The sequence below is a fragment of the Aquarana catesbeiana genome, linkage group LG04 (assembly GCF_042186555.1).
Source record: "Aquarana catesbeiana isolate 2022-GZ linkage group LG04, ASM4218655v1, whole genome shotgun sequence".
NCBI classification, from domain to species: domain Eukaryota; kingdom Metazoa; phylum Chordata; class Amphibia; order Anura; family Ranidae; genus Aquarana; species Aquarana catesbeiana.
The window spans coordinates 690,411,330-690,433,710 of NC_133327.1; the positions used below are offsets into that span (position 1 = coordinate 690,411,330).

A 22,381-nucleotide genomic window follows, 5' to 3' on the forward strand; every position below is an offset into this window, starting at 1 on the left:
ACTCAATCCGTGCGATTCAACTTATACATTGGGCTAAAACTAAAGATGTACCCCCCCCTTACCTAATACTCTCCACCGACGCCGAGAAGGCGTTCGATCGCATAGATTGGTCTTATCTCAGAGAGGTCTTAACCTCAATGGGGTTGGGCCCAAATATGCTAGCTTGGATACTGGCCCTTTACTCGGAACCTTGTGCACAGGTTAAGGTTAATGGGATTCTCTCATCCAAGTTCCCGATTGGGAACGGCACGAGACAGGGGTGCCCGCTCTCCCCCCTCCTCTTCGCCCTGGCCTTAGAACCACTGCTTCGTAGAGTGAGAGCAAACACAGATATCACAGGGCTGACGGTGGGTGCTATAGAGCACAAACTCTCAGCCTACGCAGACGACGTACTGTTTCACCTAACCAATCCCCTGGTCTCGTTGCCGGTCCTGATGCGGGAGCTCAAAAACTTTGGTACACTTTCTAATTTTAAAATCAACTATAATAAATCGGAAATTCTACCTGTCAACCTGTCTTCCTCCATGACAAAGAGCTTAAAAGCAGCATTCCCTTTCACGTGGACTAAATCTTCTTTACGCTACCTAGGCATACAACTGACGGACAGCTTTGACACTCTATATACCACAAACTTCCCCAGACTTTTGACAGAAATTAAACTAGACTTAATACATTGGACGAAGACAGCTTTCACATGGATAGGCAGGACAAATATAATAAAAATGAACGTACTCCCCAGAATCCTGTTTTACATGCAGATGCTTCCCATACGCCTGCCCAAAACCTTTTTTAAACAAGTATCCAACTTGATCTCCACCTTCATTTGGAATTCAAAGAAGCCACGAATTGCTATGAAGGTGCTGAGACGTTCGAAAAGATACGGAGGGCTGGGAGTCCCGGACTTACAGCGATACTGCCAGGCTATTGCCCTACAGAGAACTCTAAATTGGCACTTCCATGGACATTCCAAACTATGGGTGACCATGGAAAAATATATGGCGGGCAGAAACTTGTCCTACGCCCTGTGGCTCTCGCGGGAACACAGGGGATTATCAGATTCGACGTCCCCATTAACGATATCTACGCTTGACATATGGGACAGAGTAAACAGAAGGTTAAACTTAGCCCCCCCTGTGTCCCCGCTGGCCCCACTGGGCGGATTCCTCTGGTTTGTACCGGGGGAACATGCAGGGTTCTTTGAAGCCTGGGTAGATGACAAGAACGCCAGCTGTGGCAAACTACTGAGAGATGGGAAGCTTCTGCCCTTTGAGTCCCTGGGAAATAGACCAGGTAGCCCACACCTAAATTTCTGGAAGTACAGACAATTGCACCACTTTTTTGCAGTACACGGCAACTCTATTAGAGACATCTCAACACTCTCGCCTTTTGAGGGACTGTTTATACTGGAAGAACCGGTCCCACACATGATTTCTGAACTTTATCAATTACTGGGGTCCTCGGCCTCGGCCTCTAAACCTACTTATATAAGAGCATGGGAGACAGACCTTGGGAAGGGGTTCTCCGAGCCTCAACTAGCATGCATGTACCAATTCACACACTCCAGCTCGCTGGACTCTAAAATGCAAGAGACAAATTACAAATTATTAACACGTTGGTACAGAGTCCCATCCGACCTGGCGCGGATTTATCCTGCTAGCTCGGATCGGTGTTGGCGGGGATGCGGAGGCCGAGGCACCCTCCTACATTTGTGGTGGGAGTGCCCACGAATAACGACATACTGGCAGATGATTAAGGTCCAGATTAAAGATATCCTCGGAATAGAGATCCCCTTCTCCCCGGAACATTTCCTTCTGCATATCCCCCCTGTACCAGTTAGTCGCTACAAAAAAAGCGCACTACCTCATTTGCTCAATGCCGCTAAGCGTCTACTTCCTATCTTCTGGAAGAAAGAGCAGATACCGAGCAAAGAGGAGTGGATATGCAGGGTTAATGCAATAAGGGAAGCAGAGGAATGGGTGGCAATAGGCAAAAACACTACAGTTAAGCACACAGCCATATGGTCAATATGGCAAGAACACTTCCATGATACCTCCTATGCACCCTCTAGCCTGGACATTTCCCTTCTAAAATTGGCGGATCCCACATTGGGCCACAGAGCCCACCCTAAATAGCTCCCACCATGGTTTCTCCTTAAGACTGAATATAGATCGCACATGGACTCAGATGCCTTTGCCAGAACCAAGGGGCTGCCTGGGGGCGGATAGTCCGGAGTGGATGATCGGAGAAGCATGAGTGAATAAGGTTTGACCCTATCTACCCCTCCTTACCCCACCCACCCTCCCTGCCACTCCTCCACCCTATTTTCTATTCTTTCCTCTTCTTACCCCTACTTCTCTTACCCTATCAAGTGATATTATTTATGACACTGTTTGTTGATTATATAGAGTATGGGCACCTAGCATAACTTACCGGTTAAAATTGAAGAAAAGCTGCTCTCCTGGCCGGGGAGGCCGTGTGGGCGAGGACGGACCCGCGGTCCCGGGGGCGCGCCGGGGGAGGACAGATGGAGGCCCTGTGCCCCCCTCCTCCGGAGGGCGCGCCCGGTGGTGGCGGTTCGGACGGTCTGCGGCTTACCTCTCCCTGGTCCGGAAGATCATTATTGCTCAGGTCGGAGGGTCTGCGGTGGGCGGGGGCTACTGCTGGTCGCCGCCCCCGAGGACCTGTAAACCTCAATGTAGCATATACTGGTACCAACCACGAGATCAGTTCTCACGGTCTCAACAGAAATTTTAACACAGCCCTAGACTACCCCCCCCCTTTCCCCCTTTTTCTATGCCTTTTTTGTTCCCCCTCCCCCCCCCCCCTTTTTTTTTTTTTTTTTTTTTTTTTTTTTTTTTTTATTTATATTTTATTTCACTTTATTTTATTTTATACTTGTTAAATACGAATATGCAAATTACTGCTAATGTTGATATAAGAAAAGTCTGTCACTAACGAATTTGTACTGAACTGTATTTGTTGAGATGTGATGGACAACAATAAAGAAAGTTTAAAACAATTGAAGGTTAGAAGCTGATTGGTTCCTATGTACAGCTGCACCAGATTCCGTGTGTCCCAGTTTTGGTAAATCTGCCCCATAGGCTAATGTTGAGGGGTATTTAGAGGCCAAAACAAATGTTACAATCGCTGTTTTTGGCGCTCAGTCTGTACGGGGCCTTATAATTACACAGTCGGTCTTTTTCTTTACCTTTTGTTGGATTTTTTAATGGGCACTCTGCATGTTTTATATATAGATTCATTCATTGGGAGGCTTTTTGTGTTGCTCCAGCAGAGAGAATGGAGCGGCTCAATATAAAAATAACCGTTCCTGATTGGTCTAATAATAGCCGGCAAGGTGCTGGATATAGACCTGTTTATGGGGAAGACAGGAATAGCCTCGGCTGTTGAATTTAATAAAGGATAAAAACACATCTTCCAGGAATGCCAGGCCCTGCGATGGTCACCTGGGAGCTTTTCTAAACTTCGGCCGGAGCAAACGTTTCTGGGGAAAAAAACCACCGCTATCAAACCTTCCGTGCGATTAATACGTCACGTACCGATCGTAACATGGACAATGTGAGTAAAAAGAAACAATCCTGTGAATCAGATCCAAGGATTGTAAAATCAGTCTGTACATAAAGAGAAAAAGAGAACAGAAAAAAAGAGGACGCACTCTTACAGCTACTCACCCCATCCCCCCGCCAGGGTTGCCAACCGCCAGTAAACTTACTGACAGTTTGTAAAAATCTGTGATTTTTTTACAACTGCCAGTAAAACATCAGGGATCATTGGGGATCGGTGGGCACATCGGGGATTGGAGGCTCATCGGGGATCAATGGGCACATCGGGGATTGGAGGCTCATCGGGGATCAATGGGCACATCGGGGATTGGAGGCTCATCGGGGATCGGTGGGAACATCGGGGATCGGAGGCTCATCGGGGATCGGTGGTCACATTGGGGATCGGAGGCTCATCGGGGATCGGTGGTCCATCGGGGATCGGAGGCTCAATGGGGATTGGTGGTCACATTGGGGATCAGTGGACACATCAGGGATTGGAGGCTCATCGGGGATCGGTGGGCACATCGGGGATCGGAGGCTTATCGGGGATCGGTGGTCCATCGGGGATCAGAGGCTCAATGGGGATTGGTGGTCACATTGGGGATCGGTGGACACATTAGGGATTGGAGGCTCATCGGGGATCGGTGGTCACATTGGGGATTGGAGGCTCATCGGGGATCCGTGGGCACATCAGGGAGCGGCTCTGCGATCCGAGCCCACCCTATTTTGAAGCCTATTAGAGCCTCTGCTTAAAAAAAACACCCCCCGCTGCTGTAATTCATGCGTCCGGCGTCCTGGAAGGGGCTGGACGCATGAATAGGGGGTGGCCTGCGGGCGGCCGTGGACAGATTCATCCTATGCATGAATCTATCCATTAACCATATATGGGGTGGTGTGGATAGAGGGGGGAGGGGGGGCGGAGCCCCGTGCACCCTTAATTGGTGGGCCGCCGCTGTTTGATTGCAAAAAAGCATAAAAAAACTACAGTCCATACACCAAGCGAGGGAATAAGATTCAGCAAGCAATACAGCTAACGCGTTTCACACCATTCTTGGTGCTTAATCACAGCTTTGGTATATATTGGGGGTTATTTACTAAAGGCAAATCCACTTTGCACTGAAAGTGCACTTGGAAGTGCAGTCGCTGTAGATCTGAGGGGGAAGATCTAAAATGAGGGGAAGCTCTGCTGATTTTATCTTTCAATCATGTGCAAGCTAAAATGCTGTTTTTTATTTTCCTTGCATGTCCCCCTCGGATCTACAGCGACTGCACTTCCAAGTGCACTTTCAATTCACTTTTTTTTTTTTTTTTATAAGTCTATTTTTATTAATTTTTTTTTTTTTTTTTTATATTTAGGACAAGCCATACAATACTATACAAAAAGATATATAGAAACAAAGAAAAAATTAAAGAGTAGACTGTATATATACACTTTTATCTTTGCTCTTCTACCTTAAATCACTTTTTTCAATTATATCGTTTATCTAATAAACCCTTCTATACAATATTTAGAACCCACCATCCCCACCTCATCCAAACATTTAAAAAAAAAAAAAATAAAACTCCCCCCAAAAAAAAAAAAAAAGAAATAAATAAAAAAAAGGGAGGAGGAAAGGGGAGAGGGAAGGGGAAGAAGTGGAGGCAAAAGGGGGGCACAATCCAAAAAAAAGGGAAAATAAATAAATGAATTATTACAAAAAATGTGCATGGAACCTACCATCAATGACAGGGGAAGAAAAACAAAAACAAAACAAAAAACAATTTTAAAGAGGAGTTCCACCCAGGGGGTCCAGTAAAAAAAAAAAAAAATTAAAAGTCAGTAGCTACAAATACTGCAGCTGCTGACTTTTAATAGGACACTTAGCCGTCCCGGGGTCCAGCGATGCGGGGGGATCCAAGCCCCGCTCGTCTCCCCCTCTGTTCAGCGGCGCCGGCATTGCAACTGTGGGCGCCGGGCTGTGGCTTCACAGCCTGGTACCCACTGCGCATGCGCGAGCGGCGCCGCGCGCCGTGATTGGCCTCTCAGTCACCTGGGACCTGTAATGGGTCCCAGATGATTGACAGGAGGGAGGGAACAGAGTGGAGCCCTTCCTGTGCCGAGGGGGAAGTGATGTCACCAGCCCAGGCACTGGAAGAGGCAGACTACGAGGGACCCCCTAGCAACAGGCATTTAGAGGTAAGTTAAAAAAAAAAAATATCCAATTTTTTTTTGTTTTTTTTTGTTTTTTTTTTTAGGATTTTTCATGTATTTTTGTTTTTTTGGGTGGAACCCCACTTTAAGTCCCCTGTAAAAGAGAATGTAATCTCTACCTAAGTTATATGCAATCGTGTATCTGTTTTACATTACATGCCAAAAATGTGCATGAGGCCTACCATCAATGACGGGGGAAGAAAAACAAATCAAGAAAAAAAAAATAAAAAAATTTTAAAACCCCTGTAAAAGAGCATAACCGCTAACTTATGTACAATCGTGTATCTATTAGAAGTATATTACTTTATGTTTGTGCCTTTGTCCATCTATATTCCATATAATGGGAAAAAAAAGAAGATATAGTGCAAAGTGGATTTGCCTTTCGTAAATAACCCCCATTGCGTTTTTTTGTTTTGTTTTGAATTCATAAAAGTGTAATTTTTCCCCCCCTCAAAAAATTGCATATGAAAAACCGCTGCGCAAATACCGTGTGATATAAAAAAAATTGCAACAATCGCCATTTTATTCCCCAGGGTCTCTGCTAAAAAAAAATATAAAATGTTTGGAGGTTATAAGTCATTTTCTACCAAAACAAATACTGATTTAAACTTGTAAACGAAAAGGTGCCAGAAGAGGCCGGGGTCTTCAAGTGGTTAACTCTCTAGCATCTACTATAAATTAATACATCAGTTCCGGGAGGACAAACCCTATAATTATCCTTTTTTCTGCAAAATGCAGAATCTTCCAGCACAAAGGTCCATGGGGGGCGTAACCGGCCACTACGGAACATCCAGCTCAGTCGCGGGTCACCCACCTTAAAACTATTTCTGGGGGGGGCGGTTTCTATAAACGTTGTTGGCGGAGATCCTACAAACATCACCCCTCCCCTCCCCCCCCCGACATGAGCTCAGAGAATAGGAAGTCTCTGCAATCATTAATCTGATGGATTATTACAATGGAATCTACAGATATTTCATACAGACCGGGGAGGAGGTTTTATTTAGTCTTCAGGCTGCAGGAATTCCAGTTATGAACCAAAATCATCACACGGAGGGGGGGAGGGGAGGGGGGGTTCCTGCTTCTGCTGGTCGCAGACAGAAAAACGCGCACTTTAGGGTCGGCCAGCCCAGTCCAGTCAGAGAGCCCCCTCCCCCCCTTACCTTACACACCATGGCGGTCCGCGCCCCCAGCCTGGCGGCCTGTACACACTGGTTGGCTCCTTTCCCACCAAACCCGATGAAGAACTTGGTGCCGTGTATGGTCTCTCCGGCTTTGGGCAGGCGGGGGGTCACACTGCAAAATAATACAGGAAGGACGCTCATTATTATTATTATTATTATTCAAGGTACTTATATAGAGCTGTCAATTTACGCAGAGCTTTCCATATACATTGTACATTCACATCAGACTCATTATTTCTTATACTGATTAGAGGTCGACCGATATATCGGCCGATATTTGGCGTTTTTTACTTAATCGGCATTGGCCGATTGTGCTGATAAAAAAGGCCGATTGTAACTTCAGCCGTGACTTGCAAATGACTTCTGTAATAGAGTCAATGCAAGTTGCCTGAAAGTTTTCTTCTCTCCTCCTCTGGGCAGCCAAGTCTGATAAGAAGATACATTGTATCTCTTCAGGTTCTTTTTTATCAATAGACTGAACTCCGTGTAGAGGAATTCTCAGTTTAACCATTTAAAGACTAAATCTTTTCTGACACTTGTTGCTTACAAGTAAAAATCCTGTATTTTCTGCTAGAAAATCACTTAGAACCCCCAAACATTATATATATTTTTTTTAGCAGAGACCCTAGGGAATAAAATAGCGGTTGTTGCAATATTTTATGTCACGCGGTATTTGTGCAGCGGTCTTTCAAACGCAATTTAAAAAAAAAAAAAATACAGTAATGAATTAAAAAAAAAAACTAAGCAGTAAAGTTAGCCCATTTTTTTTTCGTCCAAAAGTTTTGATCACCTGTTTTTGTGTATTTAATATTTAAGATAGTTTTTTTTTTTTCTAAATTATACATACAAGTGAACTGATTGGAGGTTTGTTTTGTTTAATGTTTAAATGTAAAAAATTTTCTGTATCACTTAAGGTTGCTCTCACACTGGAGCGGGCATGCGTTGATGGTAAAACGCTGCTAGTTTTAGCGGCGCTTTACCGTCATTTTAGAGGCACTATTCGGCTGCTAGCGGGGCGCTTATAACCCAGCTAGCGGCTGAGGAAGGGGTTAAATGCGCCCCTGAAGCGCCGCTGCCAAAACGCTTTGCAGGCGCTTCGGCAGTGGTACGTATTCATTTCAATGGGCAGGAGTGGTGGAGGAGTGGTATAAACCGCTCCAAAGATGCTGCTTGCAGGACTTTTTTTTACATCCTGCCAGCGCATCGCCTCAGTGTGACAGCACTCGGGATATCCCACTGAGACTGCAGGGGAGCCGTTTTACAGGCACTTTACAGGCGCTCTTTTTAGCCCAAAAGCGCCTGAAAAACGCCCCAGTGTGAAAGGGGTCTAACTGTTAGATTTTATGAGATGAAGGGAAAAAACAAAAAATCGGCCAAATATATCGGCCCAAAAAAAATCGGCATCACATATTGGAATCGGCCACCGCGATTTCTAAATATCGGCATCGGCCATAGAAAAACCCATATCGGTCGACCTCTAATACTGATATGTAGGTCAGTATGGCTGATGATTTGGGGTGTCGGGATTGACGCAATGTGGGGGGGGACACACCGATACCGACACCTATTACTGAGATCTGGCAGTGGTACAATCTGCTCTGATGCACTTCTCAGTCTTAAAGTAGATCTATAGGCAAAACAAAAAGGGAGGGTTATAACCCCTGTCAGATTTTATTTTGCAATTTGTGACCCAATGGGGAGATTTTCCTTCACTTCCTGTCCCATAGCCAAACAGGAAGTGGGAGGAAATCCCTGCAAATTAAAATGGATTGTAAACCCCTCGAGGTTTGCATTCTATGCATTAAGGTGAAAAACCTCCTGTGCTGCAAAGGCGACGTTTAAAAAATTCTACAGGTTGCATGTTTTGAGTTACAGAGGAGATCTAGTGCTAGAATTATTGCTCTCGCTCTACCGATCGCGACGATACCTCACATGTGTGGTTTGACCACCGTTTTCAGATGTGGGCGCTACTCACGTAAGCGTTTGCTTCTGCGCGTGAGCTCGTCGGGACGGGGGGGTTTAAAAAAATTTTTTTTTTTTTTTTTATTATTTATTTTACATTATTTTATTTATTTTTACACACTTTAAAAAAAAAAAAAAAAAAAAAAAAAAAAGTGTCACTTTTATTCCTATTACAAGGAATGTAAACATCCCTTGCAATAGAAAAAAAGCATGACAGGTCCTCCTAAATATGAGATCTGGGGGGTCAAAAATACCTCAAATCTCATATTTACACTAAAATGCAATAAAAAAAAAAAAAAACTCATTTAGAAAAATGACATTGGAAAAAATATGCCTTTAAGAGGCGTGGACGAAAGTGACGTTTTGACGTCGCTTCCGCCCAGCAGTGTCATGGAGACGAGCGGGCGCCATCTTAGCCTCACTCGTCTCCAGGCAGAGGAGGGAGACGGATGCGATCGCCTCCGCCGCTACCGACGGCTCCGGTAAGCGGCGGAGGGCACCGGATCGCGGAGGGGGAGGGGCCCCTCTCCCGCCACCGATAAAAGTGATCTTGCGGCAAATCCGCCGCAGGGACCACTTTTATCAGAAAGAGGACCGCCGCACGAAAACGGGGATACCGGGGTTATGGTAGCTACTGCCATAACAACGATATCCCCCTTCAAAGTTTGGACGTACATCGGCGTGCGGCGGTCCGGAAGTGGTTAACGGTGGGGGCACAAACAGCAATAAAAACTGACAGGGGTTCTAATCCCTCTCCACTCCATCCAACACACAAAAAAAAAAAAGTTTTGCCTTTAGTTATCCTTTAAATTGGAACTAAACCCTCCTACCCTTTTCAGCCAAGGAAGCTGCCATCTTAGTTTCTGTTTGATGTGCAGTTACCATGTGATCAGTTATGACCCCGGCCATTATGGTTTGACAGCTCGGTTAAGTGCACAAGCAACTGTGACAGTTATCTTTTGAGGCAAGCCTTGAATGTTTAAACCCCTAACCTTAACCCCTAACCCCCTAGGCCTGGGGTTAGGGGTTAGGGTCGGGGTTAGGGTTTAGGGGTTTAGTTAGGTTTCCCCTTGAAGAACAAGGGTAGGACTCAGGGATTGGAATAGAAACCTCTTCCAAAGGTCAAAGGTCAGTAGGCGTGGCTGACCCACCCCCCACCAAAGTGTTCCGCCTACCCCAAGTCAGGGAATGAACAAGTCGGGAAAAGCAAAGCTTCACTCCAAAATACATCTTTTCCACATTGTCTTATTTTTTAAAGCGGAACTAAACCCTCCTATCGTTTTTAGCCAAGGGAGCTGCCATCTTGGCCACCGTGTGACCTTCAACTGCCATGATGCTGCACATGTGATCAGTTATGACAGTTCGGTTGAGAGCACAACCAATGTGACAGCTATATTCCTGGCACATGCCGGGAATGCAACTGTTTTTAGAAACTGTTAAATTGAGGGGTTTAGTTCAGCTTTAAATGCATGGGCTACTCCGCCCCCCCTGCTGCCATTCTCACCAATGCTGTCACCCTGCCCCTGCAGCCTCCTGGGATACTCACATCAGACAACCCAGGAGGCATCGGCGGAGGCATCACAGAGCTGCAGAAGGGCGGCCGGCCCCCGGCGGTGCTTTATCAGGGGCCGGTAGCAAGAACCCAGAAAAGACAGCCAGCTCCCCATGATAACAACAACAAAGTAAACTACATCAGGATGCCGTGTGGGAAGCGGGGGGAACATCCCCTCCCCCATCTCCACTGCGACGAATGAACCTGGAAGCAGCAAACATCTCATCGATTTGGGGGTCAGAACTGTCATTTCCTGGCTACTGTGCTTGGTTAAGCAGCCAATCAATCATGATCCAAAACTCTTGACTGGTAGTGTGTGTGTGTATATATATATAGTATCTGACAAAAGTAAGTACACCCCTCAGTGACATTTGTGTAAATCTTTTCTTCTATCTTTTCATGTGACAACACTGAAGAAATGACACTTGTCTACAATGTAAAGTAGTGAGTGTACAGCTTGTATAACAGTGTAAATTTACTGTCCCCTCAAAATAACTCAACACACAGCCATTAATGTCTAAACCACTGGCAACAAAAGTCAGTACACCCCTAAGTGAAAATCTCCAAATTGGGCCCAATTAGCCATTTTCCCTCCCCGGTGTCATGTGACTCGTTAGTGTTACAAGGTCTGAGGTGTGAATGGGGAGCAGGTGTGTTAAATTTGGTGTTATCGCTCTCACTCTCTCATACTGGTCACTGGAAGTACAACATGGCACCTCATGGCAAAGAACTCTCTGAAGATCTGAAAATAAAGAATTATTGCTCTACATAAAGATGGCCTAGGACAGTGATGGCGAACCTTTTTGAGCCCGAGTGAACAAACTGCAACATAAAACGACTTATTTTTTTCAAAGTGCCAACACCGCAATTACACCTAAATACCAAGGTTTTAGTTTAGAAAAAACAACTCGTACAGTTGTCAACTAATTAACAGCATTTGTTTAAAAAGAAAAACACAATAACAGAGCTTTCCATTAAACATTTTTTGGGGGCAGAGTACTGCAGAGTATGGGCAGAGTACTGCAGAGCATGGGCAGAGTATTCCAGAGTATAGGCAGAATATTGCAGAGTATGGGCAGAGTACTACAGAGTATGGGCAGAGTACTGCAGAGCATGGGCAGAGTATTCCAGAGTATAGGCAGAATATTGCAGAGTATGGGCAGAGTACTACAGAGTATGGGCAGAGTACTGCAGAGCATGGGCAGAGTATTCCAGAGTATAGGCAGAATATTGCAGAGTATGGGCAGAGTACTGCAGAGTATGGGCATAGTACTGCAGAGTATGGGCAGAGTACTGCAGAGTATGGGCAGAGTACTGCAGAGTATGGGCAGAGTACTGCAGAGTATGGGCAGAGTATTCCAGAGTATAGGCAGAATATTGCAGAGTATGGGCAGAGTACTACAGAGTATGGGCAGAATATTGCAGAGTATGGGCAGAGTACTACAGAGTATGGGCAGAGTACTACAGAGTATGGGCAGAATATTGCAGAGTATGGGCAGAGTACTACAGAGTATGGGCAGAATATTGCAGAGTATGGGCAGAGTATGGGCAGAGTATTGCAGAGTATGGGCAGAGTACTGCAGAGTATTGGCAGAGTATGGGCAGAGTATTGCAGAGTATGGGCAGAGTACTGCAGAGTATGGGCAGAGTACTGCAGAGTATGGGCAGTAAAGCAAAGTGCCAACACCGCAATTACACCTAAATACCAAGGTTTTAGTTTAGAAAAAACAACTCGTACAGTTGTCAACTAATTAACAGCATTTGTTTAAAAAGAAAAACACAATAACAGAGCTTTCCATTAAACATTTTTTGGGGGCAGAGTACTGCAGAGTATGGGCAGAGTACTGCAGAGTATGGGCAGAGTACTGCAGAGTATGGGCAGAGTACTGCAGAGTATGGGCAGAGTATTCCAGAGTATAGGCAGAATATTGCAGAGTATGGGCAGAGTACTACAGAGTATGGGCAGAATATTGCAGAGTATGGGCAGAGTACTACAGAGTATGGGCAGAATATTGCAGAGTATGGGCAGAGTATGGGCAGAGTATTGCAGAGTATGGGCAGAGTACTGCAGAGTATTGGCAGAGTATGGGCAGAGTATTGCAGAGTATGGGCAGAGTATTGCAGAGTATGGGCAGAGTACTGCAGAGTATGGGCAGAGCACTGCAGAGTATGGGCAGAGTACTGCAGAGTATGGGCAGAGTACTGCAGAGTATTGGCAGAGTATGGGCAGAGTACTGCAGAGTATGGGCAGAGTGTTGCAGAGTATGGGCATAGTACTGCAGAGTATGGGCAGAGTACTGCAGAGTATGGGCAGAGTACTGCAGAGTATGGGCAGAGTATGGGCAGAGTATTGCAGAGTATGGGCAGAGTACTACAGAGTATGGGAAGAGTATTGCAGAGTATTTCAGAGTACTGCAGAGTATGGGCAGAGTATGGACAGAGTACTGCAGAGTATGGGCAGAGTACTGCAGAGTATGGGCAGAGTATTGCAGAGTATGGGCAGAGTACTATAGAGTATGGGAAGAGTATTGCAGAGTATTTCAGAGTACTGCATAGTATTTGCAGAGTACTGCAGAGTATTGCAGAATATGGGCAGAGTACTGCAGAGTATGGGCAGAGTACTGCAGAGTATTGCAGAATATGGGCAGAGTACTGCAGAGTATGGGCAGAGTACTGCAGAGTATTGCAGAGTATGGGCAGAGTATGGGCAGAGTACTGTAGAGTATTGCAGAGTATGGGCAGAGTATGGGCAGAGTATGGGCAGAGTACTGTAGAGTATTGGAGAGTATGGGCATAGTACTGCAGAGTATGGGCAGAGTACTGCAGAGTATGGGCAGAGTACTGTAGAGTATTGCAGAGTATGGGCAGAGTATGGGCAGAGTATGGGCAGAGTACTGTAGAGTATTGGAGAGTATGGGCATAGTACTGCAGAGTATGGGCAGAGTACTGCAGAGTATGGGCAGAATACTGCAGAGTACTGCAGAGTATGGGTACTGAGCAGCTCTGTGGGCTGGATCTGTAGTGCCCACAGCGCTGCTCAGTACCCATACTCTGCAAATCATCTCTCCCCCTCCCCCCTCACTCTGTAGGGTGCGCGGGAGCAAGATTCTGGGAGGACATCCATGGACGCCCTCCCAGAATAATCCGACAGCGCTATGGCCCGGTCAGCAAGTGGTTATTAAACTCACATTTGAGTAGTTGAGTCGGTTGTCCTCCGGTTTCCAGCTGGGCTGCAGTGTGGGGACAGTCCCCGGTCTCTCTGGTGGTGTCCATAGCTCAGAGGAAGGGATTTCCCACAGCAGGCACGTCAGCAGGTGCGTCGGCAGGGAACGTCGGATGCTCGAGAACGGGGGGGGGGCGTGGCTTCAGTGCTCGTGTTCGGAGCATGCGTCACGCCCACTCGGACACGTCACAGCTAACTCTCAGCTAGCCCCAGGGAACTGTGGGAGATGTAGTTTGCGGTGTGGACGATTCAATGTATAATTTCTCAACTGTCACGGCGTGCCGACAGAGACCGCTCGGCGTGCCAGCAGCAGCACGTGTGCCACGCGTTCGCCATCACTGGCCTAGGCTATAAGAAGATTGTCAAGACCCTGAAACTGATCTGCAGCACAATGGCCAAGACCATACAGCGGTATAACAGGACAGGTTCCACTCAGAACAGGCCTCGCCATGGTCCACCAAAGAAGTTGAGGTCACGTGCTCAGCGTCATATCCAGAGGTTGTCTTTGGGAAATAGACGTATGAGTGCTGCCAGCATTGCTGCAGAGGTTGTAGTGGTGGGGGGTCAGCCTGTCAGTGCTCAGACCATACGCCGCACACTGCACACTGCCTCTTCTAAAGATGATGCACAAGAAAGCCCTCAAACAGTTTGCTGAAGACAAGCAGACTAAGCACATGGATTACTGGAACCATGTCCTGTGGTCTGATGAGACCAAGATAAACTTATTTGGTTCAGATGGTGACAAGCGTGTGTGGGGGCAACCAGGTGAGGAGGACAAAGACAAGTGTGTCTTGTCTACAGTCAAGCACGGTGGTGGGAGTGTCATGGTCTGGGGCTGCATGAGTGCTGCCGGCACTGGGGGGCTACAGTTCATTGAGGGAACCATGAATGCCAACATGTATTGTGACCTACTGAAGCAGAGCATGATCCCCTCCCTTCAGAGACTGGACCGCAGGGCAGTATTCCAACATGATAACCACCCCAAACACACCCCCAAGACCACCACTGCCTTGCTAAAGAAGCTGAGGGTAAAGGTGATGGACTGGCCAAGCATGTCTCCAGACCTAAACCCTATTGATCATCTGTGGGGTATCCTCAAACGGAAGGTGGAGGAGCACAAGGTCTCTAACATCCACCAGCTCTGTGATGTCATCATGGAGGAGGGGAAGAGGACTCCAGTGACAACCTGTGAAGCTCTGGTGAACTCCATGTCCAAGAGGGTTAAGGCAGTGCTGGAAAATAATGGTGGCCACACAAAATATTGACACTTTGGGCCCAATTTGGAGATTTTCACTTAGGGGTGTACTGACTTTTGTTGCCAGCGGTTTAGACATTAATGGCTGTGTGTTGAGTTATTTTGAGGGGACAGCAAATTTACACTGTTATACAAGCTGTACACTCACTACTTTACATTGTAGACAAGTGTCATTTCTTCAGTGTTGTCACATGAAAAGATAGAAGAAAAGATCTACAAAAACGTGAGGGGTGTACTCACTTTTGTGAGATCTGTATATATATATATATATATATATATATGTATACAGTATATATTATTAATATACAGGATTTATATAGCATCAGCAGTTTACGCAGAGCTTTACAATATAATATATAGACACAAGGATGTACCGAACATAACGGAAAACTGGGCATACATTTTTGAATACATATACATAGATCATTCAAATGTCACATGTTGGTAGAGTTCCTCCATAGTAACTCTTTTCCTTCTTCTTTTTCATTGCAGGTAAATAAAGGATTCCAATCAGAAGCAATGTGCCGCCCCTGAGCTCTTGATGAAGGAGGGTGCAGGCTGTCTGGCATCCACAGAAGGCTACAGTGCATGTGTATGGAGATGACACCATTGAAAAAAGCAATGTCTTATTTTAACGACTCTCATGATTAATGAGAAGATGACTAGTATCCTCCATGACTCCTACTCTAAGGTGTGGGGTCCGTGGTGGTCTTACGCTCTTCCAACCTTGCACCTGACCAGCCTGGTCCTCCCTATCTGACCTCCTCTGCCCCCTGGCCTGGGGGAACCTTCTCCTCTTCTATTCTGCGCTCCCCCCCCCCCAATCTCTTTTATTTTTGTGAGTTTGGGTTAAGATTTATTTCTCCCGATTTTTGTGGACTGCTCCACACCCCAATCCCAGAGCAATACAGCTCAGACACCTTGTGTTGACCCCCGGCATTGACCAGCGGGGTTATTGCTGATAGTTCATCTCACAAAACACGTTCTATATGTGTATCAGTGAGTATGTGTATATTAAGACTGCACGGGCGCCGCCCCCTCTCTCCAGTCACCCCCTCTATGTAGAATGGATAGATTCATGCATTACATTACAGCGGCGGGGGGTGTATTTTTGAAGCATTTGATTAGAGCCATAGGCACTAATAGGCTTCAAAACAGGTAGACTCGGAGTGCAGAGCATTGGGCCCACAGTGGCGGCATTTGATGTGGCACAGTGGCGGCATTTGATGGACACAGTGGCTGCATTTTATAGGCACAGTGGCTGCATCTGATGGCACAGTGGCTGCATCTGATGACACAGTGGCTGCATCTGATGGGCACAGTGGCTGCATTTGATGGGCACAGTGGCTGCATTTGATGGGCACAGTGGCTACAATTGATGGGCACATTGAGGCTGCAATTGATGTTTTTTTTTCAGTATTTTTCAGAATTTTTCAGTTTGCGCCCCCCCAAAAAATTTTTTGAGCACCAGCTGCCACTGATTATGATTACATTGCACTGTTATGGTCACTGTTCATATCTGCTGCGTGGGATTGTTACAGCTATATATTTTAAAATATTGTACCAGAAAAGAGCAATGTCTTTTCATTGGCGAATCTTGTCAATGGTCAATGGTGCCACCTCCGTAAATATTCTGTAGCCTTCTGTGGATGTCAGAGAGCCTGAACCCCTCCTTCATCATGAACTCAATGACAACTTGTTGCGTCTGCTTGGGAAGGATGGGCACAGTGGCGGTATTTGATGGCACATTGGCTACATATGATGGGCACAGTGGCTGCATTTGATGGGGCACAGTGGCTGCATTTGATGGCATAGTGGCTGCATATGATGGACACAGTGGCTGCATTTGATGGGCACAGTGGCAGCATTTGATGGGCACAGTGGCAGCATTTGATGGGAGAAGAAAAAAAGGAGGAGAAGAAGAAGGAGAAGCAGGAGAAAAAGGGGAAGAAGGAGGAGATAGAGAAGAAGAAGGAGGAGGAGGAGGAGAAGAAGGAGAAGAAGGAGGAGAAGGAGATAGAGAAGAAGAAGGAGGAGAAGGAGGAGATAGAGAAGAAGAAGGAGGAGAAGAAGGAGAAGAAAAAGGAGATAGAGAAGAAGAAGGAGGAGGAGGAGAAGAATGAGAAGAAGAAGGAGATAGAGAAGAAGAAGGAGAAGAAGGAGGAGATAGAGAAGAAGAAGGAGAAGAAGGAGGAGATAGAGAAGAAGAAGAAGAAGAAGAAGAAGAAGAACAAGAAGAAGAAGGAGGAGATGGAGAAGAAGGAGGAGAAGAAGGAGGAGATAGAGAAGAAGGAGGAGAAGGAGAAAAAAAAGGAGATAGAGAAGAAGAAGGAGGAGAAGGAGGTGAAGAATGAGAAGAAGAAGGAGATAGAGAAGAAGAAGGAGAAGAAGGAGGAGATAGAGAAGAAGAAGGAGAAGAAGGAGGAGATAGAGAAGAAGAAAGAAGGAGGAGATAGAGAAGAAGGAGGAGAAGAAGTAGGAGATAGAGAAGAAGAAGGATGAGAAGAAGGAGATAGAGAAGAAGAAGGAGAAGAAGGAGGAGATAGAGAAGAAGAAGGAGAAGAAGGAGGAGATAGAGAAGAAGAAGGAGGAGAAGGAGGAGAAGAATGAGAAGAAGGAGAAGAAGAAGGAGAAAGAGAAGAAGAAGGAGATGGAGGAGAAAAAGAAGGAGAAGGAGGAGAAGAAGAAAGAGAAGGAGGAGAAGAAAGAGAAGGAGGAGAAGAAGAAGAAGATGGAAAAGGAGAAGGAGGAGAAGGAGAAAAAGAAGAAGGTGGAGAAGAAAAGGAAGGAGAAGGAGGACAAAGAAAGAGGAAAAGTTACACTATCAACATGTGAAATCTGAACGATCCATGTAAGTTAATAAAAAAAATTGTGCCCACTTTTGTATTGTATTGTGTCCTCACATATATGTTTCTTTAAGCATCCAGCCATCCCAGGAACATGAGCCTTGGGTGGTCTTACACATAAATGTATCACAGAAGGATTAGCAAAAAAAAAAGTTTTGTAGACTATAATTAGTGAAGGTCAATAACTGTGAATCTTCTAGAAAGAGGCCGCTTTCCCTTCTTAGGCTCAGTCGTTGACTGTCGTAGAGAATAAGCATCATCTCATGATAAAGAACTAAAGTATGGAATTTGAGCTTCACGTGCCAGCAAAAATTGACTTGTCACGCCACTCACAATTAAGCAATCTTCTGATCACCAGAAGAGCTCTGGACATCTCCTGTTACGGATTGAGTTTTACAGCTCCCTTCCTGCTGCCGTTGTAAAGATGCGAATTAGGAAGTGCTGGGAAAGTGGAGATTAGCGGGATGATGGACTTCACGCTGGTAAATTCCTCTTTTAATGTGGCTCATTGTGAGGGAATGGAGAGGTTCTGGGGGTTATGGGCCAGTCCTCAGGGGCATTATCAACATTCTGACCCTGAACTAAACTCAAGCCATCATCTTCTAATCTGTTATGAGAACTGAATTTTATTGGTCTTCCTGTCCCCATTAAAGAGATAAGAGTTCCCAGGCAGCTCCTGAAGAGTTTGACCTGAACCTGGATTTTACAGTAATGTGGAGAACACTTGACCGTGACCGATACCGTTTAGAAATTGTGCATTTTTTTAATGTGCTCAAAGAAGATGCCAGGTTTTAGGAACTCAGATCCAATATACATTTACCATTACTTATTACCCCCTAAAGTGTTATTAAACCCTCAAAGGATATATGTGAAAGCACAGTTCACATACTTCTCATATTGCTGATGCATTTTTCTGTGATTTCTTTCTATTCATCTGAATCCTCCATCCAAAATAATGCCTACAGTCCATCTTCCTAGAGGGTGACTGCTCCTCCTACAAGGCCAATGATGGCGGTTCTATTCCAATAACCCCGCTGAGCCCTGACTCTAAGTCACTCAGCTGCTCCTCCCACTAGGCCAATGACTGACAGCAGTTCTATTCCAACGACCCTGTTGCACCCTTGTTCTAAGTCACATCCTTGCTCTTCTATCAGGCCAGTAAATGACAGAAGGTCCCTTCCAACAACCCTCCTGAGTCCCTGCTCTAGGCCACTCCCCTGCTCCTCCCACCAGGCCAGTTGAAAGCAGCTCTATTACAACAACCCCCCCCAACCCTGGGCCACTCCCCTGCTCCTCCCACCAGGCCAGCAATTAACAGAAGGTTGCTTCCAACAACCCCCCAGCCACTGCTCTAGGCCACTCCCTTGCTCCTCCCATGAGGCCAATGATTGACAGGGACTCCATTCAGGTAACCCCTCTGAGCCTTTGCTCTAAGTCACTCCCTTGCTCATCCCATGGTAGTTACATAGTAGGTGAGGTTGAAAAAAGACACAAGTCCATCAAGTCCAACCTATGTGTGTGATTATATGTCAGTATTACATTGTATATACCTGTATGTTGCGGTTGTTCAGGTGCTTATCTAATAGTTTTTTAGACCACCGCCTGTGGAAGGGAATTCCACATCCTTGCCACTCTTACAGTAAAGAACCCTCTACGTAGTTTAAGTTTGAACCTCTTTTCTTTTAATTTTAGTGAATGGCCACGAGTCTTGTTAAACTCCCTTCCGCAAAAAAGTTTTCTCCCTATTGTGGGGTCACCAGTCCGGTATTTATATATTGAAATCATATGCCCTCTCTAGTGTCTCTTCTCCAGAGAGAATAAGTTCAGAGCTCACAACCTTTCCTCATAACTAAGATCCTCCAGACCCTTTATTAGCTTTGTTGCCCTTCTTTGTACTCGCTCCATTTCCAGTACATCCTTCCTGAGGACTGGTGCCCAGAACTGGACAGCATACTCCAGGTGCGGCCGGACCAGAGTCTTGTAGAGTGGGAGAATTATCGTTCTATCTCTGAAGTTGATCCCCTTTTTAATGCCAATATTCTGTTTGCTTTGTTAGCAGCAGCTTGGCATTGCATGCCATTGCTGAGCCTATCATCTACTAGGACCCCCAGGTCCTTTTCCATCCTAGATCCCCCCAGAGGTTCTTCCCCCAGTCTATAGATTGCATTCATATTTTTGCCACCCAAATGCATTATTTACATTGAACCTCATTTGCCATGTAGTCGCCCACCCCATTAATTTGTTCAGGTCTTTTTGCAAGGTTTCCACATCCTGCGGAGAAGTTATTGCCCTGCTTAGCTTAGTATCGTCTGCAAATACAGAGATGGAACTGTTTATCCCATCCTCCAGGTCGTTTATGAACAAATTAAATAGGATTGGTCCCAGCACAGAACCCTGGGGAACCCCACTACCCACCCCTGACCATTCTGAGTACTCCCCATTTATCACCACCCTCTAAACTCGCCCTTGTAGCCAGTTTTCAATCCATGTACTCACCCTATGGTCCATGCCAACGGACCTTATTTTGTACAGTAAACGTTTATGGGGAACTGTGTCAAATGCTTTTGCAAAATCCAGATACACCACGTCTACGGGCCTTCCTTTATCTAGATGGCAACTCACCTCCTCATAGAAGGTTAATAGATTGGTTTGGCAAGAACGATTCTTCATGAATCCATGCTGATTACTGCTAATGATATCATTCTTATTACTATACTCTTGTATATAGTCCCTTATCACCCCCTCCAAGAGTTTACATACTATTGATGTTAGGCTAACTGGTCTGTAATTCCCAGGGATGTATTTTGGGCTCTTTTTAAATATTGGTGCTACATTGGCTTTTCTCCAATCAGCTGGTACTATTCCAATCAATAGACTGTCTGTAAAAATTAGGAACAACGGTCTGGCAATTACTTGATTGGGTTCCCTAAGTACCCTCGGATGCAAGCCATCTGGTCCCGGTGATTTATTAATGTTAAGTTTCCCAAGACTATTTTAATTCCGTCCTCTGTTAACCATGGAGGTGCTTCCTGTGTTGTGTCATGAGGATAAACACTGCAGTTTTGGTTACTGAAGCCCCCCGATTCACTCGTGAAGACTGAGGAGAAGAATAAATTCAATACCTTTGCCATCTCCCCATCCTTTGTAACCAGATGTCCCTCCTCATTCTTTATGGGGCCAATATGGTCTGTCCTCCCTTTTTTACTGTTTACATACTTAAAGAATTTCTTGGGATTTTATTGGCTCTCCTCCACTATGTGTCTTTCATGTTCTATCTTAGCCGTCCTTATTGCACCCTTACATTTCTTATTGCATCCTTTATAAAGTCTGAATGCTGATGATGATCCCTCAACCTTGTATTTTTTTGAAGGCCTTCTCCTTTGCTTTTATATGCATTTTTACATTGGAGTTAAGCCATCCAGGACTTTTGTTCGCTCTTTTAAATTTATTACCCAATGGGATGCATTGGCTAATGCCCTTATTTAATATGCTCTTAAAGCAAACCCATCTCTCCTTCTTATTTTTTGTTCCTAATATTTTATCCCAATTTATGCCTTTTAGCAAGGTTTGTAGTTTAGGGAAGTTGGCTCTTTTGAAATTCAGTGTCTTTGTATTCCCTTTATGTTTCCTATTTGTGTGATTTATACTGAAACTAATTGACCTGTGATCACTGTTACCTAAATTGCCCCGTATTTCCACATCCGTGATCAGGTCTGTATTGTTGGTAATCAGTAGATCCAGTAACGCTTTATGACTGGCCAATGATTGACAGGAACTCCATTCTGACAACCCTCTGAGCCCTGGCTCTAAGTCACTCCCTAGCTCCTCCCATGAGGCCAATGATTGACAGGATATCCATTCTGACAACCCCTCTGAGCCCTGGCTGCTCCCCCCATCAGGCCAATGACTGACAGCAGTTCTATTCCAACAATCCTGTTGAACCCTTGTTCTAAGTCACATCCTTGCTCTTCTATCAGGCCAGCAATAGACAGAAGGTCACTTCCAACAACCCTCCTGAGTCCCTGCTCTAGGCCACTCCTCCCCTGCTCCTCCCACCAGGCCAGTGATTGAAAGCAGCTCTATTCCAACAACACCCCCCCCCCCCCGAGCCCTTGGATAGAGTTCACATTTCTGGCAATTAAATTTCTTTCTATGACCCCCATCGGGGAGATTTTCTCACTTCCTGTCTCTGTGACACCGAAACAAGAAAGAGGGGAGTGGTTGACAAAGGACAGAATGGCACAGACAGCAACAAAACCATTGGCAGGGATTTTACCCCCCCCTCAACCCCCCATACCGTCTTCCTTGCCGATACTTCCCTAGCATACCACAGATACATCTGTCCGGACTGCACGAGTTGCTCAGCAGCCTCTCTGATGGGATTCTAATAGTATGAATGAGAAGAATGTTTATTGAATGACTGACCCGGGTCACGCTGCTCCGTATCCATTCCCGCAAACCTGCGGCGTGCCCCCGCAGCTCTGCGCTGTGTGCGTCAGGGACAGGACAGCACCGGAGATCCTCTTTAAAGAGGCAAGGTCCACTTTTTAGACGGCTCTTTGTGTTATCCTCATAATGAGGGTGTAACTGGCATGGTCACATCATCCCATC

General features: G+C 45.7%; 1 protein-coding gene across 4 annotated transcripts in view; it reads right to left on the bottom strand.

Moving 5' to 3' along the window:
• The window catches only part of RBKS (ribokinase), a 92,703-nt gene that overhangs the window by 60,748 nt on the left and 9,574 nt on the right, over positions 1-22,381 (bottom strand). For all 4 annotated transcript variants that reach the window (XM_073628777.1, XM_073628779.1, XM_073628776.1 and 1 more), the window contains exon 3: positions 6,912-7,044. In XM_073628777.1, the coding sequence (XP_073484878.1) occupies positions 6,912-7,044 (133 nt within the window). The remainder of the gene's footprint in view (positions 1-6,911; positions 7,045-22,381) is intronic.